The following is a 16,951-nucleotide window of genomic DNA, read 5'->3' as shown; positions in this document are numbered from 1 at the left end:
GACCTCACAGTCCTGTTAATAATTTGGAACTTGATTTAAGGACTTCTGATTGATCTCAGCAGGATAGATAGACAGTTGCAGGCAGCCAAAGGTCAGTCTGTCCTTTGGTCAGTATCCAACCCCTGCAGCTGACTCAGCCCTGTCTCCCCATGTCTGCCAGCCTCTCAGATCATCAGCTTTATGGACGAGCTCATGGAGGAACTTTCACTTGTGATTTTGTCCATGTATCTCTGCCCCAGTAACTGCTGCCCCTGGCAAGAGCAAGCACAGTGCAGCACTACACGTGAAAACTTTTGTCCCCCGCGTCATGTTGATGTTGACCATCAGTGTGACATTTATACAATTACCGGTCCGTCATAGCAGCATTAATAACAGTGAGATGTTGCAGTATCGTCAGGAATCGAATCATTTCAGTTGAACTCTTGGAAATAAGGGATTTGCTCACACCGGTGAAATTCAGCTGCAAGTTTTCATGTTGAATTTATGCGTAGTGAAATTGGATGTATGCATTGGCACCACTGATCAAAGCCATCCTGACAGAACTGACCTTTGAGGGAACACAGAGTCCAAAATGAAGGATGCTAATATACCTTATTAACTACATTGCACCATCCAGTTTTTTTAACACTGCTCCATAGGAGTGTAAACTGGTCAACTAAAACAAAGCAACGCGTCTTTTGAATAAGCGGCAAACTTACTTTTTCATTAACAAGCCAACTAGCTTGATGAGCTTTTTTCCCACTTCAATGGCTCTTAATTGAATCAAGTGATGTACAACCAGGAGATCAAATTACTAATTGTGACTAGTTCCAGCATGTCCCCAGCTTCCTAAGGTGTTAGTGGTTAGCTTGCCAGCCCCTACTAGTAGTAAATTAACTATCCTTGCAGGTAATCCCTACATCAACCAAGCTTTCAGCAACACCTATATCAAGGGGACACATGGATACATTTTGCTGTGCCACTTTTAGGCTTGACCAACCTAAAAATATAAAATATGTAAATCTGAGTCTTAGCAAATTCTCTCACTGAAAAATAATGCTATTATTCCACTGTTCTTAGACCAGACAGGAGTTGTAATGTAAAATAGTAATGAACATATCAGCAGATCTGTGTATCGCAACCCAAAGATTCATGCAATTAACCCAAATGAAATTGTGCTAGCAGTGCACCACCTGTAAAGAGCCGGATTCAGTGATTTATTAACTGTAAAAAAAAAAAAAAAGTTGTTTCTCCTTCCACTCCAGGAGAAGATGCCACTGGCAGTGGTCGGCAGCAACGTGGTTATCGAGGTGAACGGCAAGAAGGTCAGAGGTCGCCAGTATCCATGGGGTGTGGCAGAAGGTAGGTTCACTCAGGTCCACTGCCAGAAAAGAAGGACGCAGCTTCCATTTTGTGTCCAAACTATAGAGGCCGAGACAATAAACCAGAAGTGTGCACACTTTGAAAGTTAACAAGGGGTATTGTTTTAACTTCTTTTTTTTGTCAGTTTCAAGAAAGACAGTATGTCATTGCACCTTGGTCAGACAGTGACAGATGTGGGACGCATGTTGTCGTTTGAAGGTTGATTTGTTTGGGAATGTCCAGCAGTCACAGCATTATGTCTATCATGATGAATGAAGCATGATAATCCTGAGAGTGTGGGACACAGTGCATGTTCTCAACAGTGAACCCCTGTATCCACTGAATGTATTAACTACCAGGTATAACACCTTGTCAAAATGTATTCTTTACTGGAAATGAGCTGATGGACAAAATGAAAAAAAAGTAGAGAATAAGTGTTTTACTGACACATGATCATAATACACATGCTGGAGCTTTGTCAAATTAATCTTGAAATAGATATTGATTTTAGTATATTTTTTTAACATTTTATTGTTGGACTTAAAGTCAAAGTAAAGTTGATAGCCATACTTGGACTATCACATTGAGGTACTACCACGCCAGCTGTCAACGTAAGACTCAGCTAAGGGTCATTTTTGTTTCTGAATCACATGCAAGTGTTTCCATGAAAAGTCAGACAATAGTTGAGTCATACAGTTTTGTATATTATAAAAGGGAACCTATTGTGCTTTTCCGCATTTTGTGTCTGCAGTGTTTATATAAAGTGTATGTTCAAATGTGGCCAAAGTTTCAAATAATGCAATACACAGGTAGAAGTAATTTTTGTGAGTATAAACTCTCAGGTTTGCTATGAACTCTTTGTTTCCAGCATTTTTTTTGCACTTCAGCTACAGTGCAGACATTGTAGTGTGTTGGGTTACTCTATACGGCCTTGTGCTGCAGGCACTTTACTGCAGGTGTTAAGATTACACAGCCGAAATGCTAAATGAAGCTACATGCTAACATCGGGGAAACATATAATCTTGGTTGCCGATGTAAATTTCTCCCTGTTTTTCGGATCATACCCCTTCTTGAACTTGTCTGGTTGTGTTAAGAGGATTTTACTGGTTATTTTTCTGCTACATTGACGTACAGAAACGCTGTTATATGGAAGACCCAGAAATGCTGATCAATCAGAGCAAACTGGGCTTTTTCGGGGGTGGAGCTTAAAGAGAGAGACGCGAAAATGAATCGTTTCAAACACAGAGGGAATACAGATTTTCCAGCATAGACAGTATGAGGACAATGAAGTGTTTTTGACTAATAAATCGTGTAAACTTGTTCTAGAAGAAACCTTGAATACAGTATGAATCTGAAAATGAGCATAATATGAACTCTTTAACAAATGAGTATCCTTATACTCAATTTGCCTTTGTCTAAGAAATATTTAACCAAGATGATGCCTCTGCATCTGCTGTCGTTCACTCTTCCAGCCTAAAGATCTTGATCTTTATCTTCATGGGGCGCAATGAATGTTAATGGATTTAATTCCATCTGGTAAAAAAGTGTCATCCTCAGTCATGTAATGAGGCAACAGAAAACAAAAAAAACTCACCACAGGAACCAGAGTTAAATATCCCCTGTGATGCCTCTGGCTTGGCCCTATCAGACAAGAATAGTCGACTTATCATGCCCCTGTTATTGCAATAGCAACTCATTCTGTTCATCAGGCTGCCTATCTTCTTCTTCAATTTAAAGACAGTGTGGTTTTTCAGTTCTTATGTGTGTTGGAAGAGAATCAAAGTCCACCTGTCAGATAATGTTTGCATAGAGTTGAGCTTTTTAGTCTTTACCATGTTGTGTTGTTTGATGCCTTTTGAGGCTCAGTTGGTGGCACCAGGGTGGATGGTTTTGAGGGATCACTTCTCCGTAACAGGCAGCTTCTTCCATTTATGAGTCTGTATGTGGGAATGCAGGGTTACAGTGACAACTTTTGGACATGGAGAACTGACCTTTACAAATTGGAAAACCTCTATTTATTTCCAGGGTTACTCCCCATATGTTTTGGGATTTGGTGGTAAATGAGTGTGACATGTTTCTGAAGATATTGTTACATTTTGACAAGTATGAAGTTATCTGGCAGTTAATACATTGCTACCTTACACACCCACCTGTCTTCCCCTCCACACAAACAAACTCACATGCACACAGTCCTTTTGGTAGTGTTGGTCCTGACCCTGATAGGGATTCTGGAAAAAATGAACGATAGACATAGTGTATTATAGGAGATGTTGTTTCAGAATGGCATCAAGCACTGACTGATCCAACCACCACTAGCCATGATCAACTGTTGTTTCTCTTACTGGTGTGTTAGTTTCAATTTGTTTTGAAGTCCTCTGAAAGATGATATACTGTATAAATCTTAATTTAAAGTAATATACCTTTGTTGCTCTGTGGTTGACCGTTTATCAGTCTTTCACTTTTTCATTCTTTCTTTTCTCTCTTGTTTCTTTTTTCTTTGTCTATTCTTTTCCATGACTGACAGAGGGCATTTTTGGTAAACCAAACCATCTCTCACTTTATTTCAGCCTCATTTTCTCCACTCCTCCTCCTCCTCCTCCTCAGAGTGTACCCCCAAACTTTCCGTCCCACTTTTCCCTCCACTTTTCTGTTGCTGTGCTGTCTCATCATTAGGCTGATGGTCAAACCAATGCTCTGATCAGACTTGGGCTGAATACTTTTCTTATTACTGAAATACACCATACTATAGAAACATTTGAAAACAAAGAAAATCTTGGACAGTTAAAAAATGTGAACATATTATATATTGAAATACGAAGAACATAGACACCAAAATCATTCATGTGTTCTCAGTAGAATATTGAAAGTATTTTCAACCTTTGTTCGACAGCCAGTTCAACGGTATGCCGTTAACGTCTTTAGTTCCTGTATCAATGCTCTCGTAAAAGCCATCAGACATCATTGAGAAAAGCAGTAATTTAAGCTCGCTGAACAAGGGAGCTGCAGTTCTACCACTGCCTCAGTCCATTAGTTTCTGTTATTGTGTAACCCTTGTAAACACCAAAGCAAAGTCACACAATAACACTAACAAACTAACTGATGGAGGCAGTGGTAGATCAGCAACTCCTGTGTTCGGCAAGGCTGAAATCACCGTCCGTGTCGAGGTAAAGCAGTGAAAATATTCTACATATAGTGTACATGTAAACTGTTTTTTTCTCTTTTTTTGGTGACTAAAATGCATTTGCCTCCACCTGTCTACAGCAGTACATTGCTGAACTTCCATGTCGGATTTCGGCTCTCCTCTCCAAACTGTAGGTGTGGCAGCTGACATCTACTGTATGTAATTCACTGACAATGGATAAGTACCCCATACAACCTAGCATCAAAAGATCTGATATATGCCTTTGAGGAATCATTCACAAGCGTTGGGCCAGTGTCAAAATGTTCAAACCAGTTTGATATTGAACCTTACATCGGACCAGACCGGACCAGTTTACTGAATTTTACCAGCTGACCCACATGATTCAGCAGTCAATCCTGAGAGCAACAAAATGTTACTATATCCCAACAGTAAGCCAGTGCCCAACTATCATACATATCAGTATGTACTCCTCTCCTCTGGTTGTAAACAAACCATGGAGCTATCAGCTGTGTGCTCAAGATCAGACCTGAGAGATAAACACTTAAAACCTTACCTTAGCAGAAAGTTTTAGCTTCCTGGTGATCTCCTTCTAGCCATCTGACACTGTATTTAAGTTTTTGTGGTTGAAAAAATATTTTTTTTATGTAAAAAAAAAATCCTCATTTCAACTTCATGAATCTGTCATTCCTCTTCCACTGCGGTACTTTCAAGGCGAGCATCAGATATAAATAGAAAGCGCGCCTTATGAAAGTTAAGCTCACACACCTGCAGCCAGTTAGGACAGCTCTTTCTTTGGCTTTGAATCCAAAATGTTGTCATATTGGCGCAGTTTTAGTCTTTGGCAGGCATGTAGTAATTCAAACTCTCAAATATTGATATCACTGCCTCAAAAATTCAATATTTGTTAGGCTCAAGTGTAAATCTTACCAATCCCTGGAATAAACTGCCAAAATTTATTAACATTTTAAATTACTGCACTAAGCTTTCAAGCTTCATTTTGTTTTTCTTTTTTACACTTTTTAGATTTTGTTAATTGCAACTCAACACTAAGACATTGTGCAGTACATTGCAAATAAAAATCCACCCCCACTAAAGAGAAAGACAAACCAGGTTACACAAGAACAAATGTATCACTACATAAACCTACTTTTATCACTTACTCACTCCATAAATACTTTTTAAGGTATCCTTCATGTATTTGGTACATAAAAACAAACTCTGCTCTTCCTATAATTAGTTATTATAGTGTATGCTAGATATCGCCTTTGAGAAAAACAGCCCGTGATCTACCTGAGGGACACATGAATGATTCTCTTTCTTTTATTTGTATCACTTTATTTGATAGCTAATCCATAAGATGATCTCACTGTGTGTGTTTTTAAAGTATGATTCCAATTTATTACAACTTGGGTCTTATTTGATTATTATTTATATCAGTTACTCACCAGCGTAATTACTGAGATGTGGGAACAGGGTTACATCACCACACCAAAGTCTGACTGGGCGAGACACAGGTTGTAAACAAACCATCATTTTATTCAGATTATCTAAATCACTTAATATAATCACTGAATTCAATACTCACTCTTTACAAATGAAAACTACAGTAAGTAGTAGTAGCAAGTTGGTCAAAAAGCTTGGGAAGTAATTTTACCATTTTTATTTATTTCCCTTCAAAACATGTCAGGCTAACCTGGGGATTTTTTTGGAACATGTATGATTGTCTGACTGACTAACTTTTTTCAGTGCTCCAATGACGCAGTATAGCGACAACCAATCACATGATTTAGTTCCTAGCTGTGGATGTGTTAATTTATTTTAGTTAGCTGATGCCATGTAAGCTGTCTGTGCCTTGCAGTGGACACAGGGATGATATGGGGTGGTGAGATGTGATTTTAAAATACAGCTTAGACATTGATAAAAAGCATAGATTTTTTTGACCAAACACAAACGTTATATGACGTGATTTGTGGCAAGTAGCAGCCACACACCTGCCCAAGATGACGATAACAAGCGCCTGAGCAACACTTCAGTGGTGACATAACTGGTCTCTCGTAGTGTGAGCACAGCATAAGTGCTTTATTGTAGGCAACTCCTGTCGCCTATGATGCAACACTCAGAAACTTGGATAGTGTAATGTTATTACTACTGGTAAAAATGGGGGCTAAAATGACAAAAACAAGACCAAAATTGTAATAAACAGGAATTATCCTGCATGTGATGAGGCATACTCAACACACAGTATCTCAAAATCAGTGTGGTGTTCTCACAGGTGTAAAGCCTTCACATACTCACTTGTTATCCCAGGTCTGATGCTGTGAATAGTCATGGAGAAAACTAGAGGCTGTTTGGTGCTGAAGCTACAGCTGTAATAGAAACATCACTCTAACGCCGTGGTTCCCTTCTTTGCTCCTGCGGTATCCCACTCTGTCGTACCGTTTAATTTCAGTCCTGCTTCACAATACGATTCAACTCACTGTATTATGCTGGAGTTGAAGTTGTTGTGTTGGTGCAGGGTGAGACAGTGCACAGGCTTTGTTGTATCACTGGACCAAGGACTGGGATCCACCTTCCTAACGCATTGCTTATAAGTTCATTTTAAGCTCATGAGCAGTTAATGGCGAGTTAGCGTTTTCCAAAGGAGCATGTAACAGTTCATTTAAGTCATCAAGGTAACGTGGTTTGGAATCATTAATTTTCACTCATTAGCATATTTAGATTTTTAATGTAAGGCTTTTAATGCAGAAACATGTTGCAGCAGTTGTGTGCACTTGATTCATTAAAGCAGTTCATCATCATGGCCTAAAAACACACTGCTGGTAGATGAAGCGCTCAGGCTCAAAACACCTGATGGAACGAGATCATTAAAGTCTAAGATTGAAAGATTAAAAAAAAACAGAAAAAGATTTTAATTGTTTTACAAGAACCCATCAGGTATTTTCTGCCATTCATCAACAAATAAGATCTGTATACTATAAGTTACAACCTTTTTTTTCCTATGACCCTTGACCCCACTGAGCTCCTCCACTTATTCCCTCATCGAGACTTGCACCCCCAGCTGGTCATGCATAGATCCTCATATAACACCCCCTCCAACCACTACACTCCCTCTACAAGCCCTGCGCTCTTTAGTCAGTCAGCTTGGACACATGCAGGTTATGGTGTTGATCCGGGCCAAATCTGGGCTGAATCTGGGCCAAACATAGGCCGATTCTGGGCTCGAACTGGGCCAGGTCTGAGCCGTAATAAACCCAGCTGCTCCAGACCCAGATTTAGCCCCCCGCTGGGCGCAGACAGTAACTGAAAAACCGTACCCCTCCCCTCCGTCAGAGCTCCCTCCTCTAGAAGAGACAGAAGGTCATTGGCTGGCTTGGAATGCCAAGGGGCGGGACTGCTTAAGTTTCATCAATGGTAAGGTGTCCTCCTTATTCGCTCCCCTGATGACGATTGACTGCCAGTGGGGTGGAGGCTAACCAATCAGGAGCAACGTATTTGATGAAGAGGAGGCTGGAGATCCACCACATACATCCTCAGCAGCAGTTTATCTGTAGTCCTTTTCCAGAATCCCATCTGACCTTGTAACCATGTCTTTGTTGTTGAGATGAAAACTCACCATCATCTAACTGTACCATGTTGAAATGAGACCAGTTCTGTTTACCGTTGTCTGACCAAGAACTTGTTTGTTCTAACTATGTGGCGTCCAACAGTGAAGGCTGTGATCAGATAGGAGGATTTTTACTTGTGCTGAAGCGATGACTTTGTGTAATGTGAAATGGCTCACTCGTAGTGATAAACCCACAGAAATGTCACCCAACTTTGCTGTTCCCTTTCAGCTCTATAAAGCATTTTAAGCGTCTTTCTCTCTGCCCGCTCTTTGGCTGCTAATTTATTGTTTAGTCTCACTGGTTTCACCAAAGTTGTTTCCAGCAAAATCATGCAGCTGTTTTCAGCAAAAAGCTCAGATAAATCCATTGTATACTACCTGTGCAGCAGGCAGACACAGTTAGAGACTAGCTGGTAAGCAGCTAGCAGCTAAACAGCCAGGTCATTTAATAGGATTCGGTGGAGACCTAAACTGTGACTGATTTTTGAACTGGCATTCCTCAGGCAGCCAGAAAAACAACCCCAAAGGAATGCTAATGTTGCTCTTTGTCTGCTGCAGGTTTTAATCAACACAACTTCATGAGCTGATAATATGTCACTGTTGTGTTTACCCCAAGTGGCCAGAAACCTTTAATGCTGCTTTAAGGTTGAGTTGTTTTTGGGGTGGGACGCATGCTGCGTCTTTTACCGCCTGGAAAACGCAAGGTTCATTGGTTTATATAGGTTATATATAGGTATATTATGGTTTTGGGTTGTCCTTGCAGCTTTGCAAGTCCCATTCTTGCAAACGCGATAGCTCAAGAAACTCCTCAAAGAAATTTCTTCAAATTTAGCACAACATCCCCTTGAATTCAGCAATGAACTGATGAGATTTTAATGGTGAAAGGTCACTGTGACCTCACAACTGTCTGATCCTTGTGAAGTGGCGGTCACCAAGATCACTGATGCTCTGTAGATGGGAACCAGTGATGATCTGGGCAGTTTTAATCACCGCTGTAGAGCCTTCCCGTCCTGGGCCGTGCACGAACCATGCCAGTTCATGATGTCTCCAGTCAGTATACTTTCCACAGAGGCGCAATAGAAAGCATACTGACTGGAAACATTTCAAAGAAGAAAAGAGGATGAGTCGTCTGGTCTGCATATGCATACACACAATCAGCCATTATTAAAGTATACTTACCTACCACCTGCACCGTCAGTACACGGTCCAAACTGTCTCTGTGGGTTAAAATAAATAAAGAAGCATAATAGGGCAGGTTAGATATTTATCAAAAGTAGTTACATGTAGTTAAACTGCAAAATTTGTGTGTGAAGCTCCAAACAGGGTGCTGTAGGCACAAAATGTTGTAAGCCAACCCATAAAATAATAAGCTGAAAGCCATGTGCTCATATTAAAACCGTCCTATGTGATCATGGCCTGATGTCCCTCTGCCCTTTGTGCTCTGTTAATGTGCTACTACAACTCATATTGTACAGTGCCTCCTTTTACCGGCTGCACCTGAAGATACCTCTCTCTCAGTATTCCTCTCCCTTTATAACCGATGAATGAATGAACCTTACATACTGTAATACGTTTGTGTCTGTACTATTAGGTCTCCATAGAGATTAATAATGAGTTTTAACCTGTTGATGTTTTACTTATATTGTTTAATCTTTTATTTCTGTATTACCACAACACTGTTTATGTTTTTTTATCATGCAAATAACACACACTACTTCTGTGTTGATCTTACTCACAAGAAACACAATAACATTTGTTTCTGCTGGTTAGTGCCTCTAAATGAAAACACATAGCCAGAGAAAAACCCCGGCAGCTGACATTCAGCCAGTAAATCTGGTAATTTACCCAGAGGTCATTGCAGTTATTTAGCATCCGTAAGCTTGAATCAATTTCCCTTGATACCAGATGATTATTTTTGTGATTATTACAAGGAGAAGTGTTCGTATTATGTATGTATGTATGTATTATGCATTAATTTTGATATGTCTGTGTCTCTCTCCCTCCCTCTCTGTCTTCCTCTCTCTCCCTGTGTGTTTCAGTGGAGAACGGGGAACACTGCGACTTCACTGTCCTACGTAACATGTTGATCAGGTGAGCCTGCGGTCTCATGAATACAACTTGATTTCTTAACAAGAGAGACCGCTAGAGTCTGAAGAAAAAATGTCCATATCATTCCCTTATAAATTACCTTCATCTGTCTTCTCTGTATTCTCTCTCCTATTCCATTCCTATTCTTTCCTTTCCATCCTCCTCTGGACTAACTTGCTTTTTTCTTTGTCTTTTCCTTCTGTAGGACCCATATGCAGGATTTAAAGGATGTCACCAATAATGTCCATTACGAGAATTACCGCAGTAAGAAACTGGCTGCAGTCACCTGTAATGGCGTGGACACTACCAAGACCAAGGGACAGCTCACTAAGTACGCCTCAGTTACTAAATAACTAATTCTCTTATGTTATTGAAAGACAACAAACTGCTTTAGATGAGGAAAACTACAGTTGATTTATTTTTTTCAAATGGACTGCATTTATATAGCTCCTTTCTACTTACCGGACAAAGTGCTTTATAATTTGTTTCCAAGGTGTCTGCACCTGCTGTTTTTAAAAAGTTTAAATGCCTCATATTCAGTTTCATAAATGTTGGGATCATCTTCTGTGTGAACATCTACATTTCTGATGTTACAAGTCTTTAAACCCACAACTGATCCTAATAGACTTTAACCCAACTCACTCAAATAACCATATTTCTACATAAAACCTACCTCTGCACAGGACTGCATATGTACCTCTTACCTTTATACTTAGCTGCTTAAATAAGAAAAAGATGATTTGTCTGAAATTAGTCCTAAATTTTGTTAAAAAATCCTTTTTAAAAGGTCTTAAAAAGCATGAAATGTAAGTGTCTGATTCCTGTAGACATCCTGGCTTCTCATTCACACACACATTCATATACCAATGATGGCGAAGCTGCCATGCACGGTACTAGTCTGCCCATTGAGAACAAGTTTGGGTTCAGAGTCCTGCTCGAGGACACTTAGACTTGCTAACGGGGATCACCATAACCTTGTAATGAAAAGACGAGCTCTACCTCCTGAGCCACAGCCACCCCCCCAAAAAAGATAACAAAAGAAATCACAACTAACAGTTAACCTCTGTGGTCAACAGGAGTCCCCTGGCACAAATGGAAGAAGAACGCCGTGAGCATGTTATGAAGATGAAAAAGATGGAGGCAGAAATGGAGCAGGTCTTTGAAATGAAGGTCAAAGAGAAGAAGCAGAAACTGAAGGATTCAGAGGCCGAGGTGGGTTTTAGAACGTGTATGTGTGAGAACACGAGACAAAAGTTGTTTTATAAAACTGACTTTTAAAAACCAACTCCTAAGTTGTTAAGTATATATATATATATATTGACTTTTCTATATTTTATTGTCACCATTCAAGATGTTCAACATGATGCAATTAATTAATCTCTGAAAGTCAAATGACAGGCAGCTCTCCACTGGCTTTCATACTTTCCAATTAAAGGCTTAATAGTCCAGTGGTGTATTCTTAACCACCTCATAAGTACTGCAGTTACCAACAGTCCAGTGTAACTCAAGTTGCCATAACTGTTCAGTTTCAAATCTAAATGTTTTTTAATGTAAAAATCAAATTGCCTCTGAAATGGTATTTATATAAGATTTCAGTTTTATTAACTTACTAATATTCTTCCATTCTGAATGAATAAAACAGTGTTAAACTGCAGGAAAAGACAAAAAAAAACAGTGAGGCTTTGATGGTCATTTATGTAACTAGTAAAAATGTGTAAAATGACACTCCTAACCCGCAACTAATAGTCTGACAAAAAAATCTTAACTCACGGTCAACTTCAAGGGTTACAGCAGCATCTCAGTCTTCATCAGTTGGATTTTGCCAAGTTGTCATATAAAATAACCACAGTCACACTCCGACCAGTGAACAAACTCCATCCACAGACGAAGACAGTGAGATGTATAATTATCTGATAGTATATACATGTGCTATGAAAGGCAACTTGAGAGTCTATGTGATGTTTTGACCCTCAGCTGGAGCGACGCCACGAACAGATGAAAAGAAACTTGGAGGCGCAGTACAAAGAGCTGGAGGAAAAGAGACGAGTGTTCGAGGATGAGAAGGCCAATTGGGAGGCTCAGCAGAGAATCCTCGAGCAGCAGAAACTGGACGCCTCCAAGTCAGTAACAATCACACTTTTCATCAACTGACTAACTAACTGTTTGACTGACAAAATGCCTTACTTGTTTTGTCTGCAGTATGTCAGCTGATTGATTTATTGGGGGAGGTATAACTTTATTGGGGTATAACTTTGGCCCAGAAAAACAAAACTAACTGCCTTGCACATGTGAAAAATAGCCTTCTTAAAATTAAAAATGTAAATGAAATGTTAAGGATCACTCTAGTTTTTTCCCAAGGTGCCTGCAAAGCCCAGTAAGTTTTTCTTTTCTGTATTTCTGTATAATATTGTGAAGTAATGTTCCCACTTTTCTTGTTTCTCCCACAGGACGATGGAAAAGAACAAGAAGAAAGGAAAAATCTTTTGAAGAGACGTGACCTGTTCCTTCAGTTTGACACAAACTCATTTTTCTTCATCCCCTCCGAAGTTCACATGTACCGTGGCCCTCCGAACATTTACACACATAAACAGATATAACACTCAGCACATTCCACAACATTCTTCTGTGTTACATTTAACATGCACCGCATGTGACATGGACCCCATTTACACACACACACACACACACACACACACACACACACACACACACACACAGACGCAAATACCCTCAGCAGCCCACAGGCTCGTCTCTCTGCAGGGTTTTACTGTATCATCTATTGAAACCTTTTCATTTTCATGGGAAATGCATGTTTTTGTGAAATTCTATTTTCCTATATTTCCTGACAAAGAGGAGAACCTCGAGTTCCTCTGAACTACAGCACGGAGTTAACACATGGCAGGGACCATGCATAGCCATTCGTACACATGTAGAAGTTGTATGTTCTCTAGATATTCCATAGATCTGCAGATAGACGTACTGTCCCTCTCCTCAACGCTCTTTCTTTTATTGTTTTAAAAAACAAGTATATACACATTAAAACACTCAGTCATAGAGACCTCACTGAGAGTGTGTTAAGAGACAGGAGTGTGTACGTGACTGAAGGTAACAGAATAAGTTGGCAGCTGAGGAGGGAGACGTCAGGAGGAATTAAGGCCCGGTCACACCAGAAAGTGGCACAGCAAAATTAATCAGTGAGACTTTGCGATGTTTAGGGTTTTACAAGCTTGATGCTGTAACTGTTGAGCTGACCGCTAACTTGCTAGCCAGCCGCTAACATGCCAGCGTTATGTAGTCGCGGTAGCTTTTTGAACTTCTAATTTCTTTCAATGGGATGTTAACTCCCCCAGTTTACTCCTCAGTAGATGTAGATATGAATATGTCTTTTGAATAAATTACAATATTTTTGCTCACAGAACTTATTATCCTGTTAAGGCTCAAACACACAAAATCGACATCAAAGAATTAGCAGCGACAGAAGCCGACTGCTGCGTCTCCCGAACACGCCACAAAGACTACAGCAAACGGCCAACTAGCACGGACGTTCTGCGCCAACGTGAGAGGAAAAAACTCTCCATAACAGCAAGCAGTAGTAGTCTGTACTGGTCATTAAAAAAGGGAAACTGGAAGATGAACAGGTCGGTTTCAGATGTTATTTAGCCAGTTAAAGCACTAACAACACATCACGATGTGGACAAAGCAAATGAAATTTCCTGTTTGTTAGCAACCAATAACACAAACGATTAGGAACCATTTCTGCTGAAGAGCTCAATAACAAAAACAAAAATCTTACCTGATATAACAAGCTTGTTTCCACCTTACTCGCTCTTGACTTCAGCTATTTGTTTCTTTTCCTCACTTCCGTTTCTGTTCTTATGCGCTGAGCTAAACTGCCGATCAGAGTGATTTCATTCGCTGGCAGACTCCGCTCTCTCAGTTGACGATCAACCGAAAACAAACCGACAAGGGCGACTATTTCCAAGGGTGTGGGACAAACCACACAAACCAGGGCGACATACGTTCACCAACAACCCAACATCGACCATCAACTTTGCGTTTCATGGCCCTTAGAAAAACATATTCCTTTATTCCAAAAAAATGTATTTGTACCTTTGATTCCTGTCTGCAAAGCATTCCTTTGTGGAGCAGTTAAAACGCCAACAGACGAGTTTAAATACATGTATTTAGCTAAGCAATGATAGCTTCCTCTGTTTTGGATTCTGTTCCCTCAAAGTTCAGTGATGTCAAGACAGCTTGCTAATGGTCAACAGCAAATTCCCCCTTTAAAGTTCACTAAACTCAAAGCAAAAACACAACTTTGCAAGCCAGTTCACTGATCAAAATATTGGTGTGAGCGGGCCTTCAGACAGGACTCACGGTGGTGTGTGCGTATGAGCAGGTGTGTTTGTATTAGCGCTATGTTTGACATCATAGACACTGTCTGATCTGAATCAGACGGTCAGAAGAAGGGAGATCCGAACAAATTATTGTCATTACAGTGTGTGTTTCCTATTTAAACAGAGGACATTATGCAAAAGCCTCATTGGTGTCTCCAGCTCTACAGGTTACAGTGATTACAAAGATGTTTTTATATCGTGATGTAAGTGATGGATGTCGTCATTGATCTGAGCCCCGATGTCCAGCTTTTTTGTGATATTCTCTCTTTGTGTCAAACGACCAGAGGGACAATTGATCAAATATTCTTTAAATCTTCTTTTGTCCCTGGACTCCTCAGAAAGATAACTGTTTGTTTGGAGAAGTTTGCCGGTTGAGCCATAGTTTGTCTCCGTTTTTACTTTTAGAGATTAAACATAACCGCTTCCTCACACAACAAAACACAACCCCCCTGCTAGGCTGTAAAGTTCAGGTCAGAGTCAGAAAGCAGTGTGCTCTGACGAACCTTTAATATACCTTTCCAAGAGTTTCCATGTTTTATTTTCATATGACAATGATGATATTAATACTTCTATATGTAAGGTTGAAGAACAACTCCTTTAATCCCTTGTAGTTTTCTTAAATGACTCATAGATTAATCTGTTATTTTAGTATAGTTTTTCAGACTGCCAACAGTCTTCATCCTGCATTTAAAGCAGATTGCTAAAGGGACGAACCTTACACCTTCAGCACATAAAATATTACCTGTATGGATTTGTTGATGATGGAAATGCTTATATTGTGTACATATGGAGGCTGCTCAGTGGCCTTTTTTTCTTTCTTTCTTTTTTCAGAATATTATATGCCAGGAATAACATCAGAACTTGTACTCAGAACACAACCTGCCGTAAAACTCGTCTTAACATCCACAAATACATTTCCATACATTTATACACGCACACACACATATACCGTATACATTTATGCCAATGAGTACACTTTCTCAGGACCGCGCTGTTATGCTTTATTTTCTCTTGAAGTCCAGAGAAAAGCAATTCTGTGGTCCAACAAGTTTAAAAAGTGAATACTTCTTTGAAATGCTTGTGAACCACTCGCCCTTCCAATAACACCAAGGTAAGACAGACATAAGTTAAGGTGGATTTTTTTTGTAATATTTTCTTTTTTTATATGTACACTGTTTTCTGCTTCTTTGTTTTATGTGTTCTGCCTCTAACTGTACATGGTTAATATTAAAGTTGACAAGTTTATGCTTTAACTCCCAATGTGTGCAAGTATCACTTTCAACACACTCTGATGAAATAAATAATCAATATGGAGTCACACTTTTAGAGTCTCTGCATGGAGCTTTATAGAAAATACATGTATGTAAACATGATACAAACATTTATCATTACATACTGTATTGGTAAACAGGGAAGAATTACATTACATTAATGTTTTTAGTTACCAAAACATAACCTTATCTTAACCATGAAACACTTAAACACCACGGGGGAAAAAATCTAATATGAATCACGCATTCATTTGGATGGATGAATGGATTCAGTAATCGCATTAGCCAGTAATAAAGTTAATATATTTCTTAAAATATTAAGATTGTATTCATAGGCCTGCAAAACCAGGCATTGATGAATTACAGTATTATACAATAATACATGTTCATTGCTGCTGACCGCTGCCCTCGGTGTTGTGGAGCAGATTGTAGACGTCCAGAGCCCACTGGAAAGTCCCGCTGTAGCAGATCTGTCGTCCTCTGATCGTCTGGACTCTGCAAAACACACAGGAGAGAAAACTCCACTCATCCTCCTGCTTCTGTTTGTGTTTGAAGAATAATTATAATAAATGCTGTGGCTCTGTGATGATGCCTGGAGGTCAGAGGTCATCCATCTTTCTGTTCATCATGTCATCAGCAGTTACAGGACAACAATAGAAGAAGAATGAGACTCAAACTTACATGAACGCCTGCTGCAGACAGGAGCTGTGGGTCTTGATGATGCTGGATATCCTCTTTAAAGGTAAACTGTTTGTGTAAAAGTTAAAGCAGCACTTTGTAGGGGCCATGAACTGCAGAGCGTGAGCTGTGAGGAAGGTAAAAGGATAAAGTCAACACAAACACGTCTGTGAGCAAACTGTGAAGCTGATGAAGAACAAACACAGATCACTCACACATGGCGTCGCAGCAGCCGGCGATGAGCAGCAGCAGCCCCAGAGCGAAGCAGAGAGTCTTCATGATGCTGTCAGTGAAAAGATGAAGACGATGATGTTCTTCTTCTTCTGTCTTTGCTTTGATCGACTCTCAGCACCGTGTCCGGTTTAAATCGTGTCCTTTGTGGAACCGAAATGTGCATGATGTCAACTTTTCCATCCAAAATTGGTCGTGC

The 16,951-nt window shown here is 39.9% G+C and overlaps 2 protein-coding genes across 5 annotated transcripts in view; one reads left to right on the top strand and one right to left on the bottom strand.

Moving 5' to 3' along the window:
• The window catches only part of LOC121949753 (septin-7-like), a 54,201-nt gene extending 38,369 nt beyond the window's left edge, over positions 1 to 15,832 (top strand). For 2 of the 4 annotated variants that reach the window (XM_042495502.1, XM_042495501.1), the window contains exons 8-14: positions 1,245 to 1,341; positions 3,866 to 3,877; positions 10,127 to 10,178; positions 10,381 to 10,506; positions 11,252 to 11,387; positions 12,150 to 12,295; positions 12,623 to 15,832. In XM_042495502.1, the coding sequence (XP_042351436.1) occupies positions 1,245 to 1,341; positions 3,866 to 3,877; positions 10,127 to 10,178; positions 10,381 to 10,506; positions 11,252 to 11,387; positions 12,150 to 12,295; positions 12,623 to 12,662 (609 nt within the window). In that variant the 3' untranslated portion in view covers positions 12,663 to 15,832. The remainder of the gene's footprint in view (positions 1 to 1,244; positions 1,342 to 3,865; positions 3,878 to 10,126; positions 10,179 to 10,380; positions 10,507 to 11,251; positions 11,388 to 12,149; positions 12,296 to 12,622) is intronic. The other 2 variants (XM_042495504.1, XM_042495503.1) reach the window with 1 other exon arrangement.
• A 397-nt stretch (positions 15,833 to 16,229) lies between these two features.
• LOC121950150 (C-C motif chemokine 4-like) lies at positions 16,230 to 16,951 on the bottom strand. The gene is made up of 3 exons (XM_042496069.1): positions 16,737 to 16,951; positions 16,525 to 16,648; positions 16,230 to 16,338 (listed from the first exon to the last, which is right to left on the bottom strand). Exons 1-3 carry the CDS (start codon positions 16,798 to 16,800, stop codon positions 16,230 to 16,232), a joined length of 297 nt encoding a protein of 98 aa, XP_042352003.1. The 5' UTR covers positions 16,801 to 16,951.

The sequence above is a fragment of the Plectropomus leopardus genome, chromosome 11 (genome assembly GCF_008729295.1).
Source record: "Plectropomus leopardus isolate mb chromosome 11, YSFRI_Pleo_2.0, whole genome shotgun sequence".
Lineage (NCBI taxonomy): Eukaryota > Metazoa > Chordata > Actinopteri > Perciformes > Serranidae > Plectropomus > Plectropomus leopardus.
This window is presented reverse-complemented; position numbering and strand designations above follow the sequence as displayed.

Coding starts and splice junctions, on each gene's coding strand:
- LOC121950150 (XM_042496069.1), bottom strand. CDS start 16,800: ATGAAGACTCTCTGCTTCGCTCTGGGGCTGCTGCTGCTCATCGCCGGC. Junction 16,649..16,736: donor CGGCTGCTGCGACGCCATGT/GTGAGTGATCTG, acceptor CCTTCCTCACAG/CTCACGCTCTGCAGTTCATG. Junction 16,339..16,524: donor TGTCTGCAGCAGGCGTTCAT/GTAAGTTTGAGT, acceptor TGTGTTTTGCAG/AGTCCAGACGATCAGAGGAC.